The following is a 25,958-nucleotide window of genomic DNA, read 5'->3' as shown; positions in this document are numbered from 1 at the left end:
GAGGCCCTATGCACGACTGAACCTCCCAGATGCTCAGGTCAGGTATGTTGCCTCCCAGGTACCAGGTATCAGGTATCAGATCGAGTTCACAGCATTCTCAAGCAGGAAGGTGAGTAATCAGATGTCGTGATCCAGGTTGGTACTAATGACATAGATAGGAAAAGGGATGAGGTCCTAAAGAGGGAATATAGGGAGTTAGAATGGAAGGTAAAAAGCAGGACCTCAAGTGTAGAAATCACTGGATTTCTGTACGCACCATTGTGGGCAGGAATAGGAAGTTATGGCAGGTGAATGAGTAGCTGAAGTGTTGGTGCAGGGAGCAGGGTTCAGATCATTGGGATCTCTTCTGTGGAAGTTCTGACCTGTACAAAAAGGAAAGTTACACCTGAACCAGAGGTTGACGATAGCTACTGGGGAGAGTTTAAACTAGTTTGGCAGGAGAATGGGAATCAGAATGAGAGGGAAGAGAACAGTGGAAAAGTTGACAGAATGTGTTGCGAGGTTGTGAGGAAGGACAGGAAGCATAAAGGTAGTGAATTGGAGGGCTTGAAATGTGTCTATTTCATACAATGAGTATTAGGAATAAGGGAGATGAACCTGGAGCATGGATCAGCATAATGCAATCACGACATTGTGACTGTAACAGAGACTTGGCTGATGGAGGTACAGGGGTTAAAATGTTTTAAAAGGAATAGGATGAGAAGTAAAAAGCGTGGGTGGGGGGGGTTGTGGTAAGGAACATTACGAATCAGTGATAATATCACAGCTGCAGAAAGAATAGTAGTCACAAGGCATGAGATCCATGGAACCTTGGCTGTACGGATTCAAAATTGGTTTGCCTGCAAAAAGCAGAGGGTAGTAGCAGATTGAACATATTCTGTCTGGAGGTCAGCGTCTAGTGCAATTCTGTTCTGGGACCACTGCTCTTTCTGCGCAACAAATAAATTGAGGGATGGGTCAGTACATTTGCAGATGATACAAAGATTGGAGGTGTTGTGGATAGTGGAGAAGGTTGTCATAGGTTACCCAGGATACAGACAGTATGCAGAATCGGGCATAAAAATGTCAGATGACGTTCAATCTTGTTAATCTTGTGAAGTGATGCATTTTGGAAGGTCACACGAAGGCAGAGTATGTGGTTAAAGGTTGGGTACTGAACAGTGTGGAAGAACAGGGAACCTTGGGGTCCACATCCAGAGATCTATGAAGGTTGCCACAGGTTAATAGGGTAGTTAAGAAAGCTTATGGTACGCTGGCCTTCATTCGGCGGATAATTGAGTTCAAGCGTCGAGAGGTAATGCTGCAACTCTATAAACTTTGTGTTTAGCTCTTTCAATCTTTTTATTGGTTTTAACATATGCAAAATACATAGGTACATATGGTAATAATAAAAAGTAGATTAATATCAAATTACAAGTATTAAATAACAGTTAACAAGGTACACATGAACCCATGCTATTAAATGGAAAGAAAAATAAAATTCAAACCCTACTCTATGAGAGTTACTGGCCAAGTTAAGGAGTCCACTACTGATAGTAATATTTATGGGGTATGAGAGAACAAAAAAGATCAAAAATAATTGATCTACAAATTTTGAAAATAATTAAGGAAAGGATCCCAAAGAGAAAGAAAGTTAAGATCCAGCACAGTCGTAGAACACGTAATTTTATCTAAAGACAGACAGGCCATCACAGACGACAACCATTGAGTATGAGGGGGAGGGACAACATCTTTCCATCTCAGCAAAATGGCCCTTCCAGAGGGAAGCAAAAGAGGAGATTTACCAGGAAGGTGCTTGGATTGGAGAACGTGTCTAATGAGGCAAGTTTAAAAGCACGAGGAGAGAAGGTAACGTAATAGATTATGTGAGGAATAGATAGGGTGAAGAGCCAGCACCTTTTTTTACAGGGAGGGAAGAGAAAACACCAGAGGGTATCTGTACAAAGTGAGGGGAGGAAAGTTTAGGGGAGATATCAGGGATCAGTTTTTTTTTGCACAGAGGGTAGTTGGTGCCTGGATGCATTGCTTGGGGTGATGGTGGTGGCTAGCACAATAGAGACATTTAAAAGACTCTTAGTCACATGGACAAAAGGAAAATAGAGGGTTATGATGTAGGAAAGGTTAGGTTGGCACAACATTGTGAACCAAATGGCCTGTACTGTAATGTTCTATATCTATTCACTAATCTTCCCAAACAGTGATTTTGAATGTCTTGTTTTAATCTAACCATGAGACATGTGCTCTTCCATTGTATTTTCGTCAGATTTTAAGTTCCAGTAAAAATATTTCTGATTGAATCCACCAGTGCTGCACAGCCCAGAATTCCATACAAGCAAGGGAACACCTGAGGAGCATTGCAATTTATAATGGCATCCAACCAACACAAGCATTTTCAGTCCACAGTGAAGCATCACCTCCCCCACATCACTTCATAGACTCTGCTCGCACAAGTAATTACTTCCACTTCATTGTGAATACTGTGCTTTTGTCAAATATTCAAAAGCATTTCTGTGGGAATAGTTCCAATAGTGGCAGAAGACCCTAAAGAAATATTATTAATTCAGCTCCTCACTTCTCATGAATGTACGTGTGTGTCCCTGAGAAAAATGTCTGTTCAGACATTTTGTGACTGATTTTCAGAAGAGATGCCATGATTCTGACCAAGTCTCTCTGACTGCTGACCAAAATGCTCAAAACCAAATTCAAGTCATATATAACATATATAACATAACATAACAATTACAGCATGGAAACAGGCCATTAGGCCCTTCTAGTCCGCACCGAACCAAACACCCCTCTCTAGTCCCACCTCCCTGCACAATGCCCATAACCCTCCATCTTCTTCTCATCCATATACCTGTCCAACCTTTTCTTAAATAATACAATTGACTCCGCCGCCACTATTTCTCCCGGAAGCTCATTCCACACGGCTACCACTCTCTGAGTAAAGAAGTTCCCCCTCATGTTACCTCTAAACCTCTGCCCCTTAATTCTTAACTCATGTCCTCTCCTCTTGTTTTAATCTTTCCTCCTCTTAACGGAAATAGTCTATCCACATCCACTCTGTCTATCCCTTTCATAATCTTAAATACTTCTATCAAATCCCCTCTCAACCTTCTACGCTCCAAAGAATAAAGACCTAATCTGTCCAATCTCTCCCTATACTCTAGATGCTTAAACCCAGGTAACATTCTGGTAAACCTTCTCTGCACTCTCTCCACTCTGTCTATATCCTTCCTATAATTAGGCGACCAGAACTGCACACAGAACTCCAAATTAGGCCGCACCAACATCTTATACAATCTCAACATCACCTCCCAACTCCTATATTCCATGCAATGATTAATAAAGGCCAGCATACTAAAAGCCTTCTTCACCACCCTATTCACGTGAGTTTCTACCTTCATGGAACGATGTACCGTTACTCCTAAATCTTTCTGCTCTTCTGTATTCATCAATGCTCTCCCATTTACCACGTATGTCCTATTCTGATTCTTCTTACCAAAATGAAGCACCTCACACTTATCAGCATTAAATTCCATCTGCCATTTTTCAGCCCACTTTTCTAAGCAGCCCAAATCCCTATGCAATCCTTGAAAACCTTCTTCATTATCCACTATTCCACCTATCTTAGTATCGTCTGCATATTTACTAATCCAATTCACCACCCCATCATCTAGATCATTAATGTATGTAACGAACAACAATGGGCCCAATACAGATCCTTGAGGCACACCACTGGTCACCGGCCTCCAACCTGACAGACAATTATCCACTACCACTCTCTGGCCTCTCCCTTTCAGCCAATGTTCAATCCATTTGACTATCTCAAAATTTAATTTTACCAGTGGAATCATGAGCTCCTCATTTGATTTAAAAATCATGGTTTTGATCCCAGAAATCTGAAGTCTGAATAACAAGCAAAAAGTAAAAAATATTCTTGGTATGGACAATGATGTTGGCAATAGATTCACGTATTAACAAACAATTTTGTGAAACAATATTTATGTCATATTCAACAGTGGTGGTTAAAAACAAATAAATTACAATCAACCTGGAAACTTCCAGAAGAATCATATATCAGTAACACACCAATTTTCCACAATATTCATAACTCCTGACTCATTTTGCTTCTCCACATGTGCTGATAACTGAAAACAGAATTCCTTCAAGACAGATATTTGACAATCACTTCAAATTGAAGCCCTTGAATAAAAGATACCGACCAGGAGAGCAATTGTCTGACAATCGAAGGCACTGCTCAAAGGTACTGGGAAAACAAAATGAGCAAAGTGTCGGAATTGACGCTCAAAGGTACTGGGAAAACAAAATGAGCAAAGTGTCCGATTGACGCTCTCAAATGTCTATGCGGACCTGCATTCAACTTTCACTCAACTTGACATGAGTGCTGGAGGTGCAAAGTGGTGTCCCAATCTTCCCAAGGTTGAAGAGGCCCTGAGGCAGGTTTGAAAAAGAAGCTGACTCGGTGCAGGAAGTATGCACAGGTTAGAACACAGGGCTTGGACAACTTTTGTCCCCAGAAAGGTGCAATCATTTTTATGACTTCTTCTGGTGGGGATAGTTATTAATATTGCACTTTGGACACAAGGGCATGTTCTCATGAGCAAGACTTGCATTGTTCCCACTTCTAATCAGAAAATCCTGAGCCTTTGTGTCTGTCAACTAACTTCAAAGCAAATGGTGTGCTACTGTAGTTCAGTTCGGGACTAGCCCAGGACTCAGTCCTCTGTAGCTGAGTGGGCAAAGTGGGGAAATTATAATGAAAAGTGGTTGTTCTGCACTGTTTTAAGACACATTTTGTCAATAGACGTACTATATCCTGTCCAATATGTTCCTCCAAGCCCTGTTCCTCTTTTCTCCTTTTTTCCACCTTATTTATCATTCTCCAAATCCCATTCTCCATCCAGGAGACATAGGAACCCAACCGACACGATGAAACTATCTTTTATCCAGATGGAAAGGAGCGATGGAATTGCTGGACATTCATCGTGTCATGACAGATTAATATCCAGGGATCAGGTAATTCTTCTGTCAAACAGCCATGGTGTCTATACAGGTGTAAATGATTGAGATTATGTGGATAAAAGTAACAATTCACCCATCACTGCATTTTAGGGGACTGGCAGGAAATTCCACTTTCATTGAGTGAAATCTGTTTCCAGCACTCTTCAAAAATATTTTCTGAATACACTGACTGTGTCCTGTACAATGCATTTATCTATGAATCATATACTCTATCTCACCTCTAATTCACTGGCTGACAGATGTGTCAATACTCTGCATTTATAAAGTCTGGCTAAAATTAGTTGTTTAACGAAAATAAATGGCGCTTATAGGTCATCACTGGATCTTCAGATGCCAGTCAATCATTTACCCATCAATCTCAACATTAAACCGAATACAACGAGTGGACGAGAAAAGAAAATGAAAGGGAATCTCACCATTCGTGTTAATTCGAAAAATGTTGGCGGTAAGCTCTTGAAAAACTTCTTGGATTTCATTGGGATCGATCTGTGATGCTGTTGAGGAATAAATAAAAGCAACTTACTGTAAGGTTAACACAACGTACGTTGGACTCTATTTTTCATCATGAAATATCAACCTCCCCAGATTGATTTGCAGTTATTAGAGATATTTGTTTTAAATAGGCTAGAATACTTAGAAATACTAGCTCATGAAATATTCCTGGTATAGCATCACCAACAAAAATCCTGCACAAGTTGCAAAAATTTAATGATAATTGAAGTCGCTTACAAAACTTTAATTATTTATATCCATATTTTATCCGGAGATTTTTTTTTTAAATCGCACACTTGTTTCTTGAATGCTCAACTTAAACAGATAAGATAGAAGCTGAGAAATGCCACTGTTAAAGGTGGCCAAGGTGCAAGGAGCTGTAATGATAGACAAGGTATGATAAGCAGATTATGATGAAATGGATGGTACAAAATGTAGAATCTATTTGGTACTGCAGGATTTGCCCACATTCCATTTTTGTGGTCTCACGGATGAATTTCTTATCAGCAGAGAGGCAGGTTGAGCTAGATGCACAGTTATTCTTTTTGTCCAGGGACAGAGAATGGGGCGTCCGGTTCAGATCGAAGAGCTGTCTATCAGCTGTCCATGAAGTAATAGAAATGTCCCTGATACCTGGCTACAATATTTGTAATCAATTGTTAATGTGGTTGGTTTGTGATAAGCTTTAATTTCTATGGACTTATAATGTATGGTTGTATGATAAAACTCAATGAAACTAATTTTAAAAGAATTAAGAAAGAAAAAAAGTAGGAAACAAAGAAAAAAATCTCCTCCACCTCTTTTGCCTTCACACAAAGCCGACCACTCTGATCTTCAAGGGGACCAATTTTGTCCCTTATTATCCTTTTGCTCTTAATATATATGTAGAAACCCTGAGGATTTCCTTCACAATGTCTGCCAAAGCAACCTCATGTCTGTTTTTTGCCTTCCGATTTATTTCCTGTTTATTCTGATTTATTTCCTGAGATTTTTCTTGCATTTTTTATTCTACCTATTTGCTCCATGTTGTCTATATTTACTATACACCTCTCTCTTCTTCCGAACCAGATCCCCAATATCTTCATAAACCAAGGTTCCCTCTGCCTGCTAATCTTGCCTTTGATCCTGTCAGGAACAATCAAATTCTGCACTCTAAAAATGTCACCTTTGAAAGTCCTCCTTGACCTCGCACATCCTTGTTGGAAAACAACTTATCCCAATCCAAGCATTCTAGATCCTTTCTCACTTCCACAAAATTAGCCTTTCTCCACTTTAGAATCTCAACTTGAGGCCCAGAGCTATCCTTCTCCATAATTAACTTTGAAACTAATGGCATTATGATCACTGGACCCAAAATGTTCCCCTACACATACTCTGTCACCTGTCCTGACTCGTTCCCTAAAATGAGATCCAGCATTGCATTCTCGCTAGTTGGTTGATATATTGATTTCTAAATCAATATATCTCTACATATTAATTTAGAACTCTTTCGTGAACACATTTGACAAAGTCCAAGCCATCCAGCCCTTTTACAGTATCGAGTCCCAGTCAATATGTGGAAAATTAAAATCTCCTACTATTACGACCTCATGTTTCCTGCAGCTGACTGCTAGCTCTCTACAAATTTGGTCCTCTAATTCTCGTTGACTATTGGACAGTTTATAATACAACCCCATGAGTGTGGTCATTCCTTTTCCATTCCTCAGCTCCACCGATATCGCCTCTGTAGACGAGCCCGCTGGTCTGTCCTGCCTAAGCACAGCTGTGACATTTTCCCCCTTTTATCCCCACGTTTTATCATGTCAAAAGCAACAGAAGCCAAGAAAATTGAGCTGAAGCTCCTTTCGCTCCTGCAACCAAGTTTCACTAATGACCACAATGTTATAATTGCACATGCCAATCCACACTCTACATTGGTCTGCCTTTCCAAAAGTACTCCTTCAATTGAAATAGATCCACCTAAGAATATTACCACCACATACAACCCGTTGACTACTAACGGCACATGCAATTTTCACATCATCTTTTCCCTCCTCCATTCTTCTATCTGCTCTGAAACTCTGGTTCCCATCCCCCTACAAATCTAGTTTAAACCCACAGGAGCAGCACCAGTCTACCTTCGTGCAAGGATATTAGTTCCCCATCCAGTTCAGATGCAAACTGTCCCGTCAGAACAAGTTCCTCCTTCTCTGGAAAAAAAAGCCCAATGATCCAGAAACCTGAAGCCCTTCCTCCTGCACCCTCTACATCGGAGAGTCCAGTTGCAAACTGGGAGATCGCTTCGCTCAGCATCTTCTCTCCATCCACAACCACAGCAACCTCCCAGTAGCCAACTTCTTCAATTCTGGGTCACTCTCCTGTGCTCATATGTCTGTCCATGGCCTTATGTACTGTCCCACCTTGACCACCTGCAGATTGGAGGAACGACACCTTATTTTTATCTGGACACCCTCAAGCTAGATGGCATGAATATTGACTTCACTGCTTTCCATTAATCCTACTTGCCTTTTCTTCTCCCTCCCCCATTTCCTGCCTTTCCAAATCTTTCACCCCCTCAGCCCTGCCTTTCCAACCCCCTCCCCCTCAGTGCTACTGGCCCCTCTCTCCCTTCTCCATCTATCATCTGCTGGCCTGCCACCCTCCTCTCACCCCCCCAACTCTTTTACCCTGGTACTCACCCAGCATATTATCATACTTTGATGAAGGGCTCAAGCCCAAATATCTGTTATGTATCTCTGCCTTTGCTACATAAAGGACACTGACCTGCTGAGTCTCTCCAGCATTGTGTGTGTTTTACTCCTGCACCATGTAATCCATAATATTAAAGGTATTCATATACATACATGATAAACCTTTGTTGCTTGTAACAGATCTGGGTCCCTTGAAACTATTCAATGGCTCATTTCTCTTAATACCATCCCTCTTTCAAATCTGCCAGCTCATCAATTTTCCAGCTCTAAATCCATATCCTTTGTTTCACTTGGATCTATCAATTCCATTCCTGAACGTACTCATTTGGAGTAGAGAATTCCAAAGATTTTCAATCCTATAGATGAGGAACTCTTTCCTCCTTGGGTCTAATTGGAAGGTCTTTGATCCTCAGACTACCACTTCAAATCCTAAACTCTATGGACAGGAGGAGAAGACTTTTATCATTCACCCTGTCAAATCCTAAGAGAATTTCAAATGTTTCAAAGAGATCGTCTCTCAATGGAATCATTCCTTTACAAACTTGCATAGTATTCCACACAAGATTTCAACAAATTCCGACAAGAACATTTGAAGTAACTTCCTGAGTCATTTTTTTCCACACCTCTTGCAATCCCTGAATGACTATATCCTTTTGTGATTTTGCATAAAACACCCAGACTCTCCATCTACCAACAGACACTAGTTTCTCAATGTTCCTCAAAATTTGATCACATACTTACAACGACACAGAAAGTTGCCTTCAGCCTATTGAATTTGCATTGGCTTCCAAACAAGGAAACCAACCACTCTAATTCCACCCTCATTTTCAGTGCAGGATGTTGGCATATCAGTCTTCCAGAGCAGAACATGCTAATGAAGGCTTCCCTGTCAAATCATGTCACTCTGGAAGTTTGACTAGCCACTTCTCATTATGACTAAGACTTAAAGAAATGAATTATTCTCCATGTTGGCCAAGAAAGTAATGATGTAATTCCTGATGTTTTGTACTTCTGAAGGCAGCCAGTACAAATTAGGCCACATTGTTTGCAAGATTCTGAGAGGAACAGATAAGGAAGACAGTAAGTGTATTTTATCCAAGGCGAGAGTAGCACACATTACAAGACATCTGTACAAAGTGAAGGGAAGAATACATCAGGGGTACAATTTTTTTTCGCACAGAGAGTTGTGGGCAACTGGAATGACTTGAGGTGGTGGTGGAGGCTGAAACATTCGGGACATTTAAGAGACTCTTAGACAGACACATGGATGAAAGAAAAATAGAGGGTTACCAGGTAGAAAGGGCTTAGTTTTTTTTTATATGGAATATATAGATTGACACAACATCGAGGCCGAAGGACTACGTGTCTCATAAGGTATTCATGAACCTACCACAGTCTCATTCAGTTACTTTTTCCACAATAGCACAATTCAAAGATAACTCCCTGTGCAGGTCCTATCCAAGCACTGTGAACCCCACTCATTTTGTTCCTTTTTACTTTTCCACCACCAGAGAATTGATTCCTAATCTTCTGACAAAATTGACATCAACCTCCCCCTTCCCAAAACTAAGCTTACAATATCAGTGAAAGAAACAACACGCTGGAGGAACGTAATGGGTCCAACAACATCAGTGTGAGAAAAATGATCACTATTTTGCAGACTGGAACCCTTCATGAGTGTTTCCAACCCAAAACCCCAACTATCCTTTTTCTCCCATTGAGGTTGCTGGATCCAACTGAGCTCCTCCAGCAGATTTTGTTTGCTCCAGATTCCATGTTCTGTAGTCTCACAACATCACTACAACTCATGGTACTCAGCCTCACCCTGGGTCAAGCCCTAACTCACACGTCCCAGGCCAGCTCCTACCTGGGCCCCAATTACTCAATAGCTCCACCTCATCTAACCTGATGCGTTGACTTACTGGTTTTAACTCCTCCTCCCAAAAAACCTCTGATCCTCTCCAATTAGCCATATGATCACCTGAATGACTCCCCCCCATCAGCCTTGTTCCAACCCTACACAAGCTCACCAGCTGCCTCCCCTCACCAATAGGAAATCACAGATGAACTACACTGATCATCTGCAGAAGACCTCAGGCTGAAGCCCCCACTTGTGAGGTGCCAAGATGCACGGTTTGAGGTGATATCAGCCCGCTGGCGGTGGTCAATGTGGCAGGCACCAAGAGATTTCTTTAGGCAGTCCTTGTACCTTTTCTTTGGTGCACCTCTGTCACGGTGGCCAGTGGAGAGATCGCCATATAACACGATCTTGGGAAGGCGATGGTCCTCCATTCTGGAGATGTGACCCACCCAGCGCAGCTGGATCTTCAGCAGCGTGGACTCGATGCTGTCGACCTCTGCCATCTCGAGTACTTCGACGTTAGGGATGAAAGCGCTCCAATGAATGTTGAGGATGGAGCGGAGACAACGCTGGTGGAAGCGTTCTAGGAGCCGTAATAAAGTGAGCTTAACCTGTCACACTGTGTGTGTGTGTGTGTGTGTGTGTGTGTGTGTGTGTGTGTGTGTGTGTGTGTGGGGGGGGGGGGTGTTTCTTTGTAGCAGTCAGCTACAAGCCTACGGACTTCCCAGTTCTGAGGAAGAGCCTTCACTTTGTTAAGTTTGTTTCTCTTTCCAGAGATTCCGCTTGACCTGCTTCCAGCATACTTGTTTCATTTCTTTTTAAATTTGAATTTCTCATCTCATGAAAGACTCCTGTGAGATATTAAAGCACAAACACAAGGTTTATAAAACTATGCCAAATGTTCCTTCCCCACCAGTGATGGGCCAGGGATTCACAAGAATTAATGACAAAGTGGTATTTTGTTTTAAAGGAGGCTTCAAGCTCACCCTTGATATTTTGCCTCATGTAATTTCCTCCCATGAAGGAGTTCAAAATAGTCTGGCTTGTAAGTGACCTGCCCTGCGCTACACAGGCATCATTTGACGCCTTAACGTCTTGTTGTATTCCCAAGCGTATACACTGTCATTTGTTTGCATGGTTTTCCAGTGAATTTGGAAGATTTTGAAAAGATACCAAAGGTGGTATCTTTTCCATCCTTTGTGATGCCGACTTTAGGTTGTCCAGTCTCAGAACCACAGAAGAGTAAAGAAGGAACAATCACACAAGTTATAAAATGCCGTTAAACTGTAAAATCTTTCTCTTGAAAAATCATTCGGTCATACTGAAAAAATGCTCCATAGACCCCACATACAGCTTTGGGAAAGAGCAAAGTCTAAATAAAGCAGTTAAGAAAGCATTTGGAGAGTCGATCTTCGTACTTTTGCACAATTTTTTTAAAGGACATTGAATAGATTAATTGATTCAATAAAGAAGCTTCAATCATTAAAATAATTATAAAAATATCCAGAATTGTTTTTATTCAATGAAAGCAACTTCTAAGAAAGAAAATTAAAAAGAGATTGATTTCCATTTGACCGAGAGATTTGGATGCTGAGGACTTCTTTTGTAAGGAATAACTTTTTTTTTCAGGAGTAGATTTGTGGTCTTTCCTGGATCAAATGAAGGCACTTGAAAAAATGAGCTGGAGCATTAGCCCTCCATCTTAAGAGCAACCAGTGTAGCTATATACTAAGCCAGTCTGGGAATACTATCGGGCAAGTCCAAATATTTGAGACATGCAAGATGCCGGAATGTGGAGCAAAATAATTCTGCTGGATGAACTATGCATGTCGAACAGGACCAGTCAGAACAAAAAACTGTCGACCTTTTGGGAATCCTTTATTGAGACAGAGTGCAGATGCGAGGTGTACCTCAGAGGAGGGAGGAGCAGGTGGGAGGGGTTGGCCGACATGGCCTGTTTCCGTGCTGTAAACGGTTATATGGTTATATGGATAGGGGACAGTGAGGGACTGAGAAACAAGGGTTGGGTGAAGAAAGACAGATGGTGAGACAGATGCAGTTGACTGGCAAGCACCAAAAGGAGAGAGGGAGGGGCAAAGAGGAAAAAAATGGGTGAGGTGGAGAAAGGTGTTGGTAGAGATTACTACGGGGAAGGGTGAACTCCCATATTTATAACTTCTTCATTAGATTAGATTCAATTTTATTGTCATTGTGCCAAGTAAAATACAAAGCCAATGAACTACAATTAGCATCTAACCAGAAGTTTAAAAAATAGTGCTATATACAAATAACCATGCAAATTAAAACAAGTGCATTCAGCAAGAAAACAATCCTAAATGTACTATAACAGAGTATATAGAAATGTTTTGGGGAGATAAATTGAGAAAGGTTTGTTAGAGTAGGTCACATACAAACACTTTAAAACAGATCTTATTTAAAATACTGGAGCTCTGCCCCATGCTAGACATACCAGCTCCACAGCTTTTGCAAGAGCTTTGAAGAATGCTCAAGAGACTTCACTAATGGATTGTTGTTTACAAAAGGCAACAGATGAAAGATCTTATTGGAACCACAGATTGTCTGGAAGAGAACATGTTGTTCTAAGAGGGTCATGTGGTTTTGGAAGCAGAGAGAGTCAAACAGGCTTTCTCTCAGAGAGAGAGAGAGAGAGAGAGAGAGAGACAGACAGACACACACACACACACACACACACACACACACACACACACACACACACACACACACACACACACACACACACACACACAGATAACACTTGTAGTGTTACAGCCAGCAGAAGTAGCTGGAAGTGGAACCGGACAAGCTGGCAAGCTTGTGGAAAGCCCCATTTGGAAGACGGCCTGGTCAAAGTCCTTATAGTTCATGCAAGAGGAGAGGACTGGCTGTCTAATGTTTCCTTCGAATAAGGGAAACAAAAAGGAACTCTGTGGTGACCTGAAAGAAAGGATAGCATCTGGAGAACCCTGAAGGGACAAGTTTTGTCAGCAAGACACTGAAGTGACTGATGGAAGTACATCAGTTGTGGATGTCCTGGAACAACGCTCTCTGAACACCGACAAGAACCTTCCTGAGCGGTAACCATTTACCTTTCGAGCACCAAAGCCTGGTGAACTTCATAAATGTTATATTCTGTGCACAGTATGAGAACTGCCTGCAACCAGTGAACTTGGAGGAATGAGAAGTGAGATTGGACTGTGAACCCAAGACCTTCCCCGAACTTACACACACACACACACACACACACACACACACACACACACACACACACACACACACACACACACACACACTACCGACACGTGCGCTTAGAATTAGAAAGAGGTTAAGTTAACTTAGTTAAGTTAAAGTGTGATTCTGTTTTCATTTTGAAAGAATATTAAGCAACCATTTGTCTTGGTGAATATCAACTGCTGCTGGCTTTTGGGGTCCTCTGGGCTCGTAACAGTACTGACAGTACCATGTGAGTGCAGTTCCACTCAGTGCCGTGATTTAAGGTTCAGTTGGGTCACAGCCTTGGGGAGAGAAAAGCCTCTTCCTGAGCCTGCTGGTTCGAGGGTGAAGGCTCCTGTAGCGTCTACTGGGTGGAAGAGTTAAAACGTCAAGAGTTTGGGAGTGATGCATCCTGGATGATGGACCTCTCTGTCCCCATTAATCTTCACCTGTATTCATTGCACGTCTTGTATTTCATTAATTTATTTGCTATTTCAGAAACTGCATCACCAGCACGGACAGCATTTATTCCCCATCCTTAGCAAATTTAGTAAGAATGGTAAGATTTGACCCTGCATTTCTGCAGTCTTTTTTTTTGTGAAGGTCCTCCCAGAGTGGCATTGGGTAGGAGGCTCCAGGATTTACACCCAGCAAAGATGAAGAAAGAGCAATATATTTCCAGGTCAGGAAGGCTCTGTGGTTTGGACAGGATTTGCAGCACCCACTCACCCTCCGCTCTTGCCTATCCTGGTGGCTTCGGCACCTCTCACAGTAAGTGTGACAGCGATGGTGCCTGCCAGATGTGGATGGCTATCAGAAAGCATGGGAAGGGTCATTATTTCAAGAGAAAGAAAGAAAATCCACGAGACCAAAATGGTACCTTTATCAGAAAAATTATATAGCAGCTCCAAAACAGAAAATTACATGGACACTCTGCAATGTCATCACTACACTTTGGATCCACGGAGACATAGAAGATCCAACTCCCTCGAGTATCTGATATCCTTTGGGATGCTCTTCAATCAAATATCACATGCCTTGACATCGTTACTTCAGGAATTAATCTTAATGCATTTGTGGCTACTCATGTGATTACGTTGTCATGTGTATGGAAACACACTATATATCACAATGAAGTGTCACTGTTCTTAAGGAACACACACTGTTGCTCCTGGCCCAAGGTAGCATCTTATCCATTGCATCTGCTGTCAGCAGTGAAGCTTATTTGTTTTATGTACATTGATGCAGTTCAGTTAGCCACCAACTATTGGGGATAAGCTGGTTTTGCTGGTTTCTCTTCCATGCACTAAACATTTCAGCTTCCATCCCAGCCTCACTGTTAAATTACAAAATTCAGTCGGGATCTTTTGAAAGGAAAATGGCGAAGAAGTGACATCAGCAAATTATGGCACACGAAAGCTGTGAAAAACTTCAGGCTGTTACAACAAACCATGAATTTTTGTCTGTAAGTGGTTCCCCTTCGTTCCTACTTGGTCCTTTGTTTGGCTCATTGTTTTGCATTCAGTCAGAATTGGGCACAAATGTTTGGCAGTTCAAAGTTTAATTACATGTATTTGCAGCTCATAGATTCTGCAGAATCGTAAGGAAGTCATTTATTTCAACAGGCTCACAAAGATTTTTTTCCAATGAGGCCCAAACAGGTATTTTTTCTCCATAGTTCTCTCTGTGTTTTCTTTTTGAGTATCCACCCAATTCATTTTAACAGTGAACCAATTCTATCCTTCCAGGCAGTGCAGATAACGCATTGCATAGAACAATTCCCTTCATTTGCCTTTTTCTTTGAATATTTTATTTTTTGAATTTCACAGGCCAGTATAAATTCTAACAAACACAATACAATCTCTTTCAACTCCAATTTGACATACAGAGTTTCCCCCCTCCCCCCAATACAACTGAGAATAAAGTCATATATCTTATACAGACATGAAAAACACAAATCCCGGTGGGGTCAACAACCCCAAAAGAAACCTAGGAAAAAAACCAAGGTGACCAAGTAACCAAAGGTAATACATAGAAAAAATACAACTAATAGCGCATGATGTCACCTGCTTAATGTCCCACTTCATTGACCCAATTGTTTCCCTGTTGGGATGGATTGTTTCAGTACCCTTGCTCCAAAGGGGGATAGATATATCTGCATACTAATTCATATCAAAAGGTTGGTACACTCGAACTAATGAGTCATATTTCCTTCTTCAATTGTACATGGTTTTCTCCAGGGGAATGGAAATCTGCATTTCCATATTCCATCATGTAATATTTAGTTGGGAGTTGGACATCCACATGACTACTATACTTTTCCTGGCTACTCCCAAAGCAACCTTCACAAACTGAATTTTGTACTTGGACAGTTTAAAACACAGACTATAATGTTCTCCAGAAGGTACAATTCCGGATCTTGTGGAAAATTCACTTTTTTTTTTTCAGAATGTCCCCCAGGTCCTCCCAGAAGGATCTCACCTTCGTACATAGCCACGTTGAATGGATAAAGGTTCCAATCTCCACACCACTCCTAAACCCTTAATTTGTCTTTCTGATTCTTTCAAGTCAAGCCAAGTTTATTGACATCATTCTGTACAAGTACAACCCATGTAAACAGCATTCTCTGGTGCGCAGGGCAAAACATGCAGACACACAATCAAACATTACACACATACAGACAAACAATGCATACTGTTATTTAGTCAGGATAATGTGAACTATTTTGTAACCGCTTAAGAATCCACCCCTCTCACTGTAGTAACTGTAGTGCACCACTGAGGGGGCGTAGGTATATGTATATATAGAGTGTGTGAATAATTTTCCTGATATGGTGGAAGGCATCAGTAAGAAAAATCTCTTCTGTTATTTGAACCTTGCACCTTTAAGTTATTTAAGAAGCCTCTGAAGTAACACAGAGACATAACACAAACTGTATGCAGGACAAGTATTTTATCTATACAAATAAATAAAGATATCGTTTTGTACAATGAAGAGTCTCGTACAGTTAGACTAATCAGTTCCATTGGTCATTCACCATTCTCACTGCCCATGGGAAGAAGCTGTTCCTCAGCCTGGTGGTGCTGGCTCTGATCCTCCTGTAACTCTTTCCCAATGGGAGCAGCTGAAAGATGGTGTGTGTAGGGTGGAAGGGGTCCACAATAATTTTGTGCACCCTCTTCAGACAACAATCCGGGCCGATCATGTCTACCCCATGGGTAAACTTCAATCGAAGGGGGGGGGAAGGGAGGGTGGGAGACAAACTTCAAGCAGGGAGAGCACATCAATGTGGGGGAGTGGGACTCTAGTGATCAATTAACCTAGATCTGTCAGCCAAGTTCTGAGCCCTTTTCAGTGGAAGCAGTTTCCTTTTCAACTTAGTATTCCTCCTATTTTTAAACACTATAATTAAATCTCCCTTCACCTTCATCGCCAACAAATGCTATCACAGTCTCTCTGCTCTCTCCTCCTGACCAAAGACCTTCACAAAAGAAGGCAAATTTACATTAACAAACCATCTTTCTTGTCTCCCTTGTAATGTCACAAATACTAAAGAAACTTTGAATTATTTTTGAAGATTGGTCATAGTCGTAGCGGTGACATATATTCCCTCCAAATATTGTGGGTGAAATGGAGTTTGAACCCTTGAGAAAATACTGGGCTCAAATGTGGTGCCCAGAATTGAATGCAATGCTCCAGCTGAAATCTAACTTTTGATTGTAAAAGGTCATCGCTGTCTTGCCTGTATTCAATTAAGCCAAAAATCCTGCCCTGCTTTTTCACTGAGAAACAACTTGTCTTGAAAGAATACAGTCTGTACCATTCAGACCTCTCTGCCTCTGCATCCATGTCTACATTGTACACTTTAATATATGCCATCTCTTGGTCTCCATTCCAAAATATATCAGCTTACAGTTCTCACCATTTAATTCCATCTGCCTGCGTGGGTGTACATTTCATCAGAGAAGAATAACTATGGAAACAAAGAAATGCTGGACTCAGGATTGGATAGCTGGATTTACAATATGTCATTCCTGTTGTGCTTTTCAACTGTATCTCAGTTATTTGCAAGTCTCCTCTCTTTCTAGAAAAGCAGCAAAAACAGCACCAAAGTTCAACCTAATAAATCCCTGTAAACTCTTAGGAGAGCAAAAGTAAATAGACACTGGCCATCTGAAATAAAAACAGGAAATGGAGCAAAGACTCAGCAGGTCAGGCGGCATCTGTGGAAGGAGAAATAGTTAATGCTTCAGGTTAGAAACTCTTCATCGGAACTCTTGAAAGAAGAATTCAGTTAGTGTCATTCTTTGATCTTCTGACAAAGCTTTTCTAGTTTTCCCACGTGTTAAATATAAAAAATATATTTTGATCGCAAAACGCCTGGGTTTTTTGCTATTGCTTCAGATGTTTATTCCAAAGTCTTTAACCATTTCCACCATTGGGGACTATTTCTCTCCTGTAAAGCTCATCTGAACCTATCACAGTCTTGTATATCTATTTGTGACAATAGCAAATCCCAGAGGACCTCTGTTTAAGGTCAGTGAAGGAAAATTTAGGGGAGGCATCAGAGGTAAGTTCTTTGTACAGAGTGGTGGGTGCCTGGAATGCTTTGCCAGGGTGGTAAGAGGCCAGTACAATAAGGGCATTGAAAATAATCTTCGACAGGCACATGGATGTGAGACAAATAGAGAGTTATAGGAGTAAGGTAAGAAGTAGATTCCCATGAGTAGCTTTGCACAGGTTGGCAGAACATTGTGCTATAATGTAAGTTTCATGTTCTACCTGTTAAATTTTCCCTTACTTCTTGCAAAAACACCACCAATTCTACAATAGGTTCTCGTAACTGCACCAGCCTTAACTCCATCAAGGACATCTATGAGAGACATTGTGCTAAGAAAGCAGCCTCTATCTTCAAGAACCCCCACCACCCAGGCCATTCCCTCTTGACTCTGCTACCATCAGGAAAAAGGTATAGGAGTCTGAAGACGAGCACTCAACGGCACAAGGATAGCTTTTACCCCTCTGCCATGAGATTTCTGAATGAACAATGAACCATAGACACTTCCTTTCCGAACTTTGTCTTTTTCCTTTTTCCTGCACTATTTTTATTTATTTTGTAAAATAACATATAAATGTTTGCACTGTTGATGCTTCCACAAATTTTCTGATTCTGAAACTGCTTCATCCCTGAATCCATTCTTGAAATTTTTAATACATATTCATTTTGTTTAAAAGTTTAGACCTACAGCACGGTATCAGGCCCTTCTGGCCTCTGAGCCCATACTGTCCAAATTCTCTTAGGTCATTACATTTTTCCCAAAATGTGATAACCCCAACTGGATACAGGACTCTAATTGTTCCCTAACAGGAATAATTAACCTCAAAAGTAAAACACAAAAGTGTGCAGCAGACACCGTAGTTGAAGTAAAGGTAAAAGGTAAAGATAAAGCCTCCATTACTGTCACGTAATACTACATTTAGAATGTAACATACGTGAAATTCTTTAACTTTTGTCTACCGTAAGGCAGACAGAGAGTTGCCACTTTTTCCAATGTCCTCACAGAAACCTACAGCACCTGGTGTTTCTACATGGTCTCCCCTCCAAGTACTGACCATGCCTGAACCAGCTTAGCTTCCAAGATCGGACAATCTCAGTTGTATTTAGGCCAATGCTGGAGAAACTCAGCAGGCCAAACAGTGTACTTCATGTAGAAAAGATAGATTCATAATCAATGTTTCGTGTTTGATCTCTTCATGAAGGTATGGAAAAATGGCGGCAAATGTCCAAACAAAGTGGTATAGAGGAAGAATAGGGGAGGAGCATGGTGGATAAGGGAGGGAGAGCACAGCAGCAAGCAGGTGGAGGAGGGATGGCTTTGTGAATAGAGAAGGAGGGGGTTGGAAAGCTGGCCGAAAGAAGATAAAGGAAAATGGAAGGGAGGGAAAATAGAGAGTAGTCTAGCAGAAACTGGAAAAGTTGACGTTAATGCCATCTGCTTGGAGAACGCCCAGATGGAAAATCAATTGTTGTTCCTCAAATTTACGAGTGATCTTGTTGGGATAGTAAAGAAGCCATGTGAGAATGGGAGTGGGGCACAAATTGAAATGGTTAGCCACTGGGAGATCATTGACACTGATGTGGACAGAGCGAAGGTGCTCAGCAAAGCAATCTCCCGGTCTGTTCCCAGTCTCTCCGATGAAGAGGCCATAGAATGAGCACCAGATGCAGTAGATTACTCCTGCGGATAAACAAGTGAAGTGTTGCCTGACTTGAAACGCTATTTGGGCTCCGAATGGTGGTGAGGGAGGAGGTGTGGGCAAAAGAGTAACACACTCTACACCACAGGGGAAGGTGCCAGTGGGGCTATTAGTAGGTAATCCTCTTGCTTTTGTGTTGTACCTTTATTTCTTAAACTTCATATCCCACAAACTTTATTCTTCTTGCAAGCCCTCACGACAGGTTGCCTGCTGGTGAAAATATGTGACTTTATTCAAAGACAAATTGTAGATGGGGCGTGGATTCAAAGAATTGGATGGATCAAAACTCCATCAAATTTCCATAGAAATATTTTTTTTTAAACTTGCAGCGGCTGGAAGTCTTAAAATAAAAATGAAAAAAATGCTGGAAGCATTTAGCACAGGTCAGGCTGGTTGCGCTGAAAGAGAAACAAAGTTAATATTTCAGGTCAAAAACATTTCATCACACTAACCCATCTTTGTATCTAATTCAGAACTCCCCTCAACCATGCCTCATTAAATTGTCTCCAATTTTATTCACTATTTTGAAAATATACAGTAATGATTTGGAAGTGAGGATCAAGTGTCGCGGAGTTATGTTTCCTGATGACACTGAAAGGTCAATTGTGTCGAGGATCAGGAATACCCAGATAGGGGATAGGCAGATGAATTGTGAGGGCATACTCTTCGGAACAAAAACTATTAAATCAGACTATTATTTAAATGGTGAAAGGTTGCAGCACGCTGGTATGCAGCAAGACCTTGGAGTGTTTGTTCACAAGTCACAACAGGTTAATCTGTAGGTGCAGTAGATGATCACGAAGGTAAATGTGACATTTACGTCATTGTATTTAAGAGCAGGTAGATTCTGCTGCACCTGTATTGGAGAATTGCATGCCATTCTAATGTCCTTGCTTGAGAAAGGATATACTAACTTTGGAGGAGATGGAGAGAAGGTTCACCAGGTTGATTCTGGAAATGAGGGGGTGAGCTTATGAAGAGAGATTGAGTAATCCGGGACAATACCCGATGGAGTTTAAAAGGACAAGGGGGATTTTATAGAAATATGTAAAATTATGAAAGGAATACATGATAGAAGCAAGGAGATTGTTTCCACTGGCCAGTGAGACAGGAAGGAGGAGATAGAAGGCCCTTTCATGCAGTGGAAAAGCACAACTGTAAAGGTGGAGATTCTCCATCCTTACTTCGGGAGACTTAACACTATAAATGCGCCGTGGCCAGCTCCAAGGCACCGACTGCAATCCCTCTCGGGGAAGGATAATCAGCAGAGCGCAGGGCTCCGCTGCCTCACATGAATGACCAGCCACTGCAAGCAGCTGGCTAGGGACGGGCTGATGATGTCGGAATGACGCAGTCAGCCAGTAACCCCTCTCTCTCCCACCCACTCACACCTCTCCCTCTATGACACCCTCAGGGTAAGGGGGCCGATGGGAGCCATCATGCCATTGGGGAGGGGGAGGGTGTCAGGGCAGGGGCCGTCTGGGGAGAGGCGGCCAGGGCGGGGCCATCAGGGCGGGCTATGATAGCCCTGCAGGCCACTCTGGCACCTCACCAGGCCGCAGAACAATGGCCGTCCTCCCAACCCATAATCCCCCACGCAACTGGAACTGTTCTGGGACACACAGACAGTTCCAGCTGCATGGGGGATGTGGGTAGGGAAGACAGTCATTGCGCTGCCACCCCCCCCCCCGCCTCCATCGGCTCCGGAGGGCACTACAAGGCATCGTTCAACTTGAATGCAATGCAGGAGCAGTCTTTTAAGGCAGCTCCATAAAAGGTAAGTTTATATTTTCCTTCTGCACTTATAGCTGGCTTCCAGGTGGAGGCCTGGCATGAAAGGGCCTATAGACTCAAGATTTAGGGGAGTAGAGAGCAGTCGAACTGTAGAATTTTCCATCCTATAGAGGCCGCTGTTGTTTGGGTTCATGTGGGTCCCACAGGTTAAGAACCAGACCAAAGTGGTGGTACAAAGCACATGTTTATTTTGGGGATGCAAACGGGACAATAGGGTCAATATGCTAGGCAAAGCTATACACACACAATACACAAGGGTTAAATGTACATCAGATAACGAGGGAGGAACCAACAGAAGACTGAGGGAAATTACATTAACACAAACATTAAGGTGATGCTACATGCCCCCACCCTTTGACCCCGGTACGGACATGGTTCTTGCTACCTGACCTTGCGACTCACCCCAACCCAGTGTGAAAGGTGCTACAAGAAGTCCAAAAGAGGCAGAACAAAGGGGCCTGCCTAGTCCTGCAGCAGAACTGGGGGGGGCCAATCACTCTGGACAGGCTAGATCCCATTGGCTACTGTGGCCCACGGCTCAAAGCCAAGTGCAGGGGCTGAGGTGATTCACCTGGTGATTTAGGAGGGCCAATCGCAAGGGTTGCCTTGGTGCCTTGAGTCTTTGACCTTGATTAGCAGGCAGTGTATCCTTCGAACAGGAGCGCAGCAGCGCCACCAGGTGGTGGACGCTGCCTGTCCATTACGGCCGCCTCATTAAACGTATTTCAAACTAATTTTTTTAATTATAGGATAATTAATGGTTCTGGGAAACAGGCAGGTAAGTGGAACTGGATTCATGGTGAATCAGCCAAGATGTTATTGAAGAACAAAGTAAACCCAACAACTTATCCCTGCTCCTATTTCCCATGTTCTTATGAACTACAACATAAACCTGTGAGTTCAGACAAAAAGTCAAGAGAACCCAAGGAAGCAGGCTCACCTGTGCCACCATTGTCTTCCTCCCTACAGCAAGTGATCCTAGTCTCAATTTAGGAGGTAAACTCTGATCTAAGTCGTCTGGTGCTTAAAATCTTACAAATTGATATTTTGTATTTGTACGTGGCCTGTTCCACCAAAAAAAATTACAGGCAAACTGTATCAATGGATGTGCTACGTATAGGCAATCAGCAACTTTTTTTGTGATGCAACACCCTCTTCTTCCTGAGGTATGACACAAGAAACTTTATGCTAATTTTGAAATTAAATGTGTTCTGATACTAATCAGCAAACAGTTAGGTCAATTAGATGAACATTATAGCGAATGACACTCGAAATCAGCCCTTGGAGAAGCCTGTAATTGATACTCCAGCTGCTCCTTTCTGAGGCGAGTTGCCAAGATACAGGTGTTGTGCTCTGGGAACTCGGCTAAGTGGTCATTCATTTGTAATTTGTGGTTCTTACCACAAAGAATGTCTGGATCTCGATAATCTGCAGAGCTGTGGAAGCCATTTGCTGCAAGCAAATTTGATTAATTGAAAGGCAATACCAACTTCTTACCCTTAATTTTTACATTCATATGTGTGTGTTTGACAGAATCTAAATTCTAATTCATTACCCACCCACCATTGTTCTTTTATTGGACTAAAATATAATTCAATGAAAAGGTATCCCAAAGAGATGGAGTCTTGTTAACCTGATAAAAATGAAACATAAAAAGTTTATTTTTAATGCAAACCCATTACAATATGAAACAAAAGTCGAAAATTAAAAAATATTGTAGGGCGACTTGAAAGGTTATTTCCCAATTCTCAAGTTCAGTCTTTTGACTATAGGTGACACCAAGCCCACTACTCACACAGCAGTTAGACAGCACTTTCCAACCCAAGTCATTGAGTAATGACCAGACACAGGAGATCGGCTGATGCAGAGTTTAGACAGTATTTCTCAGCATTTTTCCTTTCCACTCACATATCACTTTAAGTAATCCCTATGCTATCAACACTATGTGAGTGGGAAGGGAAGGTTGAGAATCACTGCTCTAGACCCAATTCTTACTGAAATATTTTGCTTGAGAAAAATTGTTATCGGCCAATTTCCTTTGGAGTTATGAAACCGTGCATATAATGAGAGAGTTGAGGACGATTAAAACACTGGTTTCAACCTTTTTCTTTCCACCCATATCCCAGCTTAAGCAATCCCTTACTAATCACAGATCACCTTTGGCATAGGGAATACTTAGAGTGGCATGTGAATGGAAAGAAAAAGGTTGAGAACCACTGGTTTAGATGTATGATCTCAGACCAAACTTCTGTAGATGCTACTCAGACCTGCAAAGATCCCCCAGCAGCATTTTTTTTCTGTTTCGGACTTGAGCCTGTTTTCAATCATATCATTTCATGGAATATTAGTCTCCCATATTTTACATTTCCTGTTAAAATTATTGTTGTGAGAATGAAATACTTGGTGGATGCTTTCCAAAATTTACTCAGCTTAATTGTACAGTTCCAGTTAGAATTTTAAAGAAAGGTGCAAGGCAGAAGCTAAAAGCTGATTGGAGGAAGAAGAACAATGAAGAATAACTTTGTAATATCACAATGGTCAAACAACAGTGTCCTTAACTCTCTGCAAACCCCCACTTATGAAAGTTTACAATAATTTGTTTGTAAATTATTCGATTTCATCAGGGCCCATTAAAACAAGCATTAAAATTGAAAATTTCGATAGACTTGTAATATTACAAAGTTATTCTTTATTGTTGTAAATAATTCTAAATTCTAACTGTAATCCTATTTGTAACTATACAATTGAGTAAAGCTTGGAAAGCAACCACCGAGTTTTTCATTCTCACAACAACTTACTCAATTTAATGGTCAAGAATGGAGACGGCATGGAGGCCCAAGTACGTGGACTTTGACCCCAGCTGCCAAGGAGTGACAACACTGGTGTACGATTTTCATGAACTACATTCACAACTATGGGGACAAGAGACTGAACAAGTACAGAACACTATTAGGCTGTGTGAGTTGCAACGTTTTCGAATTTACAGCAGGATGTGAAAATTTTGACTCCCTTATCTCCAAGTTGGAGAGTTTATATGCAAAGATTCCCAATGTGGTTTTTGCCAGACATTTACTGGCTACCAGGCAGCAGAAGCCAGGAGAATTATTGGAAGATTTCTTCAGGGAGTTGGAAAAGTTAAGGAGAAACTGAAATTTTTGAGATCATAGTGCGGAGCAGTGTGGGAATGAGGCGATAAATGACTTTGCCTCACCTGCAATACGCCAGCATCTCTTAGAAAACAAAACATTGGATTTACAACTGCTTATAACCAAGCTTCTGCGTTAGACATAGCTTAATGCAATAATGATCCATATAGCGGCAGTAGTGAACCCTGAACCATCACGGGTACTGCACGTCGGTGAGAAGGATTATTTAGCAGGGCTGCCAGTTGCTCTTGAGAAACCAGATGTGGCCACCACTTATAATGCAAAATGGAAACGTTTCTTCTGTGGTTTGTCTTACATTCACGGGTTAACTGCCCAGCACGTGAGGCCACGTTAAACATTAGCCAAGAAGAGATATTATGCCTGGGGCTGTGCAAATCCAAAGCCTCACCAAGCTCAGTGGCAACAGTGGTCAATTCTCAGGTACTGGCTACACTTACTAATAGGCCACAAGGTCTCACTCAAGCCGCAATTTTTGTGAGTGTGAATGACAAAAGGTTAAGTGCTCTGTTGGATTCTTGCAGCACTAAAGGTTCACCCATCCAGTAATGACATTACTACAGTTCAGAAAACTTTAATCACCAGTTCCCAAGGATACAGTCAAACACTGCCACACAACTGGGTGTATGTTATGTTATATGGCGAGCTCTCCACTGGCCACCGTGACAGAGGTGCACCAAAGAAAAGGTACAAGGACTGCCTGAAGAAATCTCTTGGTGCCTGCCCCATTGACCACCGCCAGTGGGCTGATCTCGCCTCAAACCGTGCATCTTGGCGCCTCACAGTTCGGCGGGCAGCAACCTCCTTTGAAGAAGACCGCAGAGCCCACCTCACTGACAAAAGGCAAAGGAGGAAAAACCCAACACCCAACCCCAACCAACCAATTTTCCCCTGCAACCGCTGCAACCGTGTCTGCCTGTCCCGCATCGGACTTGTCAACCACAAACGAGCCTGCAGCTGACGTGGACTTTTACCCCCTCCATAAATCTTCGTCCGCGAAGCCAAGCCAAAGAAAGAAGAATACTTGGATTTCAAACACCAGCATCTGAGAGTGAAATTTGAAAACGGAGGACCCTTGTCTGAGCTAACTGATCAATACTGTGAACCGACAGCAGCAAAAATAGAAACGCCATCCCCTTTTCCAAACTTATGACCAAGCTGTAAACCAATGGCTGCCAAATCAAGACACTTTAGCAAAGGCGATCAGGACTTCGTTGCAGAGGAAATTCGCCAAATGGCTTCAGAAGGTATAAATGAGACATGCATATCACCATGGCGAGCCCAAGTGGTGGTGGTGGTGAAGGATCCTATCCACCAACACAGGAAGAGAGTGTCTGTGGATTATTCAGAGACAATCAATCAATACACAGAATTGGATAGATTTTGAAACCTGAAGTTGCTAAGAGAATAACAAATCTTTTC

General features: G+C 41.9%; 1 protein-coding gene across 12 annotated transcripts in view; it reads right to left on the bottom strand.

Moving 5' to 3' along the window:
• Positions 1-25,958, bottom strand: part of tsnare1 (T-SNARE Domain Containing 1) — a 962,849-nt gene that overhangs the window by 617,399 nt on the left and 319,492 nt on the right. For all 12 annotated transcript variants that reach the window (XM_069922261.1, XM_069922260.1, XM_069922262.1 and 9 more), the window contains one exon: positions 5,463-5,540. In XM_069922261.1, the coding sequence (XP_069778362.1) occupies positions 5,463-5,540 (78 nt within the window). The remainder of the gene's footprint in view (positions 1-5,462; positions 5,541-25,958) is intronic.

This window comes from Narcine bancroftii, chromosome 2 (genome assembly GCF_036971445.1).
Source record: "Narcine bancroftii isolate sNarBan1 chromosome 2, sNarBan1.hap1, whole genome shotgun sequence".
In the NCBI taxonomy this organism is placed as follows: domain Eukaryota; kingdom Metazoa; phylum Chordata; class Chondrichthyes; order Torpediniformes; family Narcinidae; genus Narcine; species Narcine bancroftii.
The sequence above is the reverse complement of the archived record's forward strand: the minus strand, read 5'-3'. Positions and strand labels throughout refer to the sequence as shown.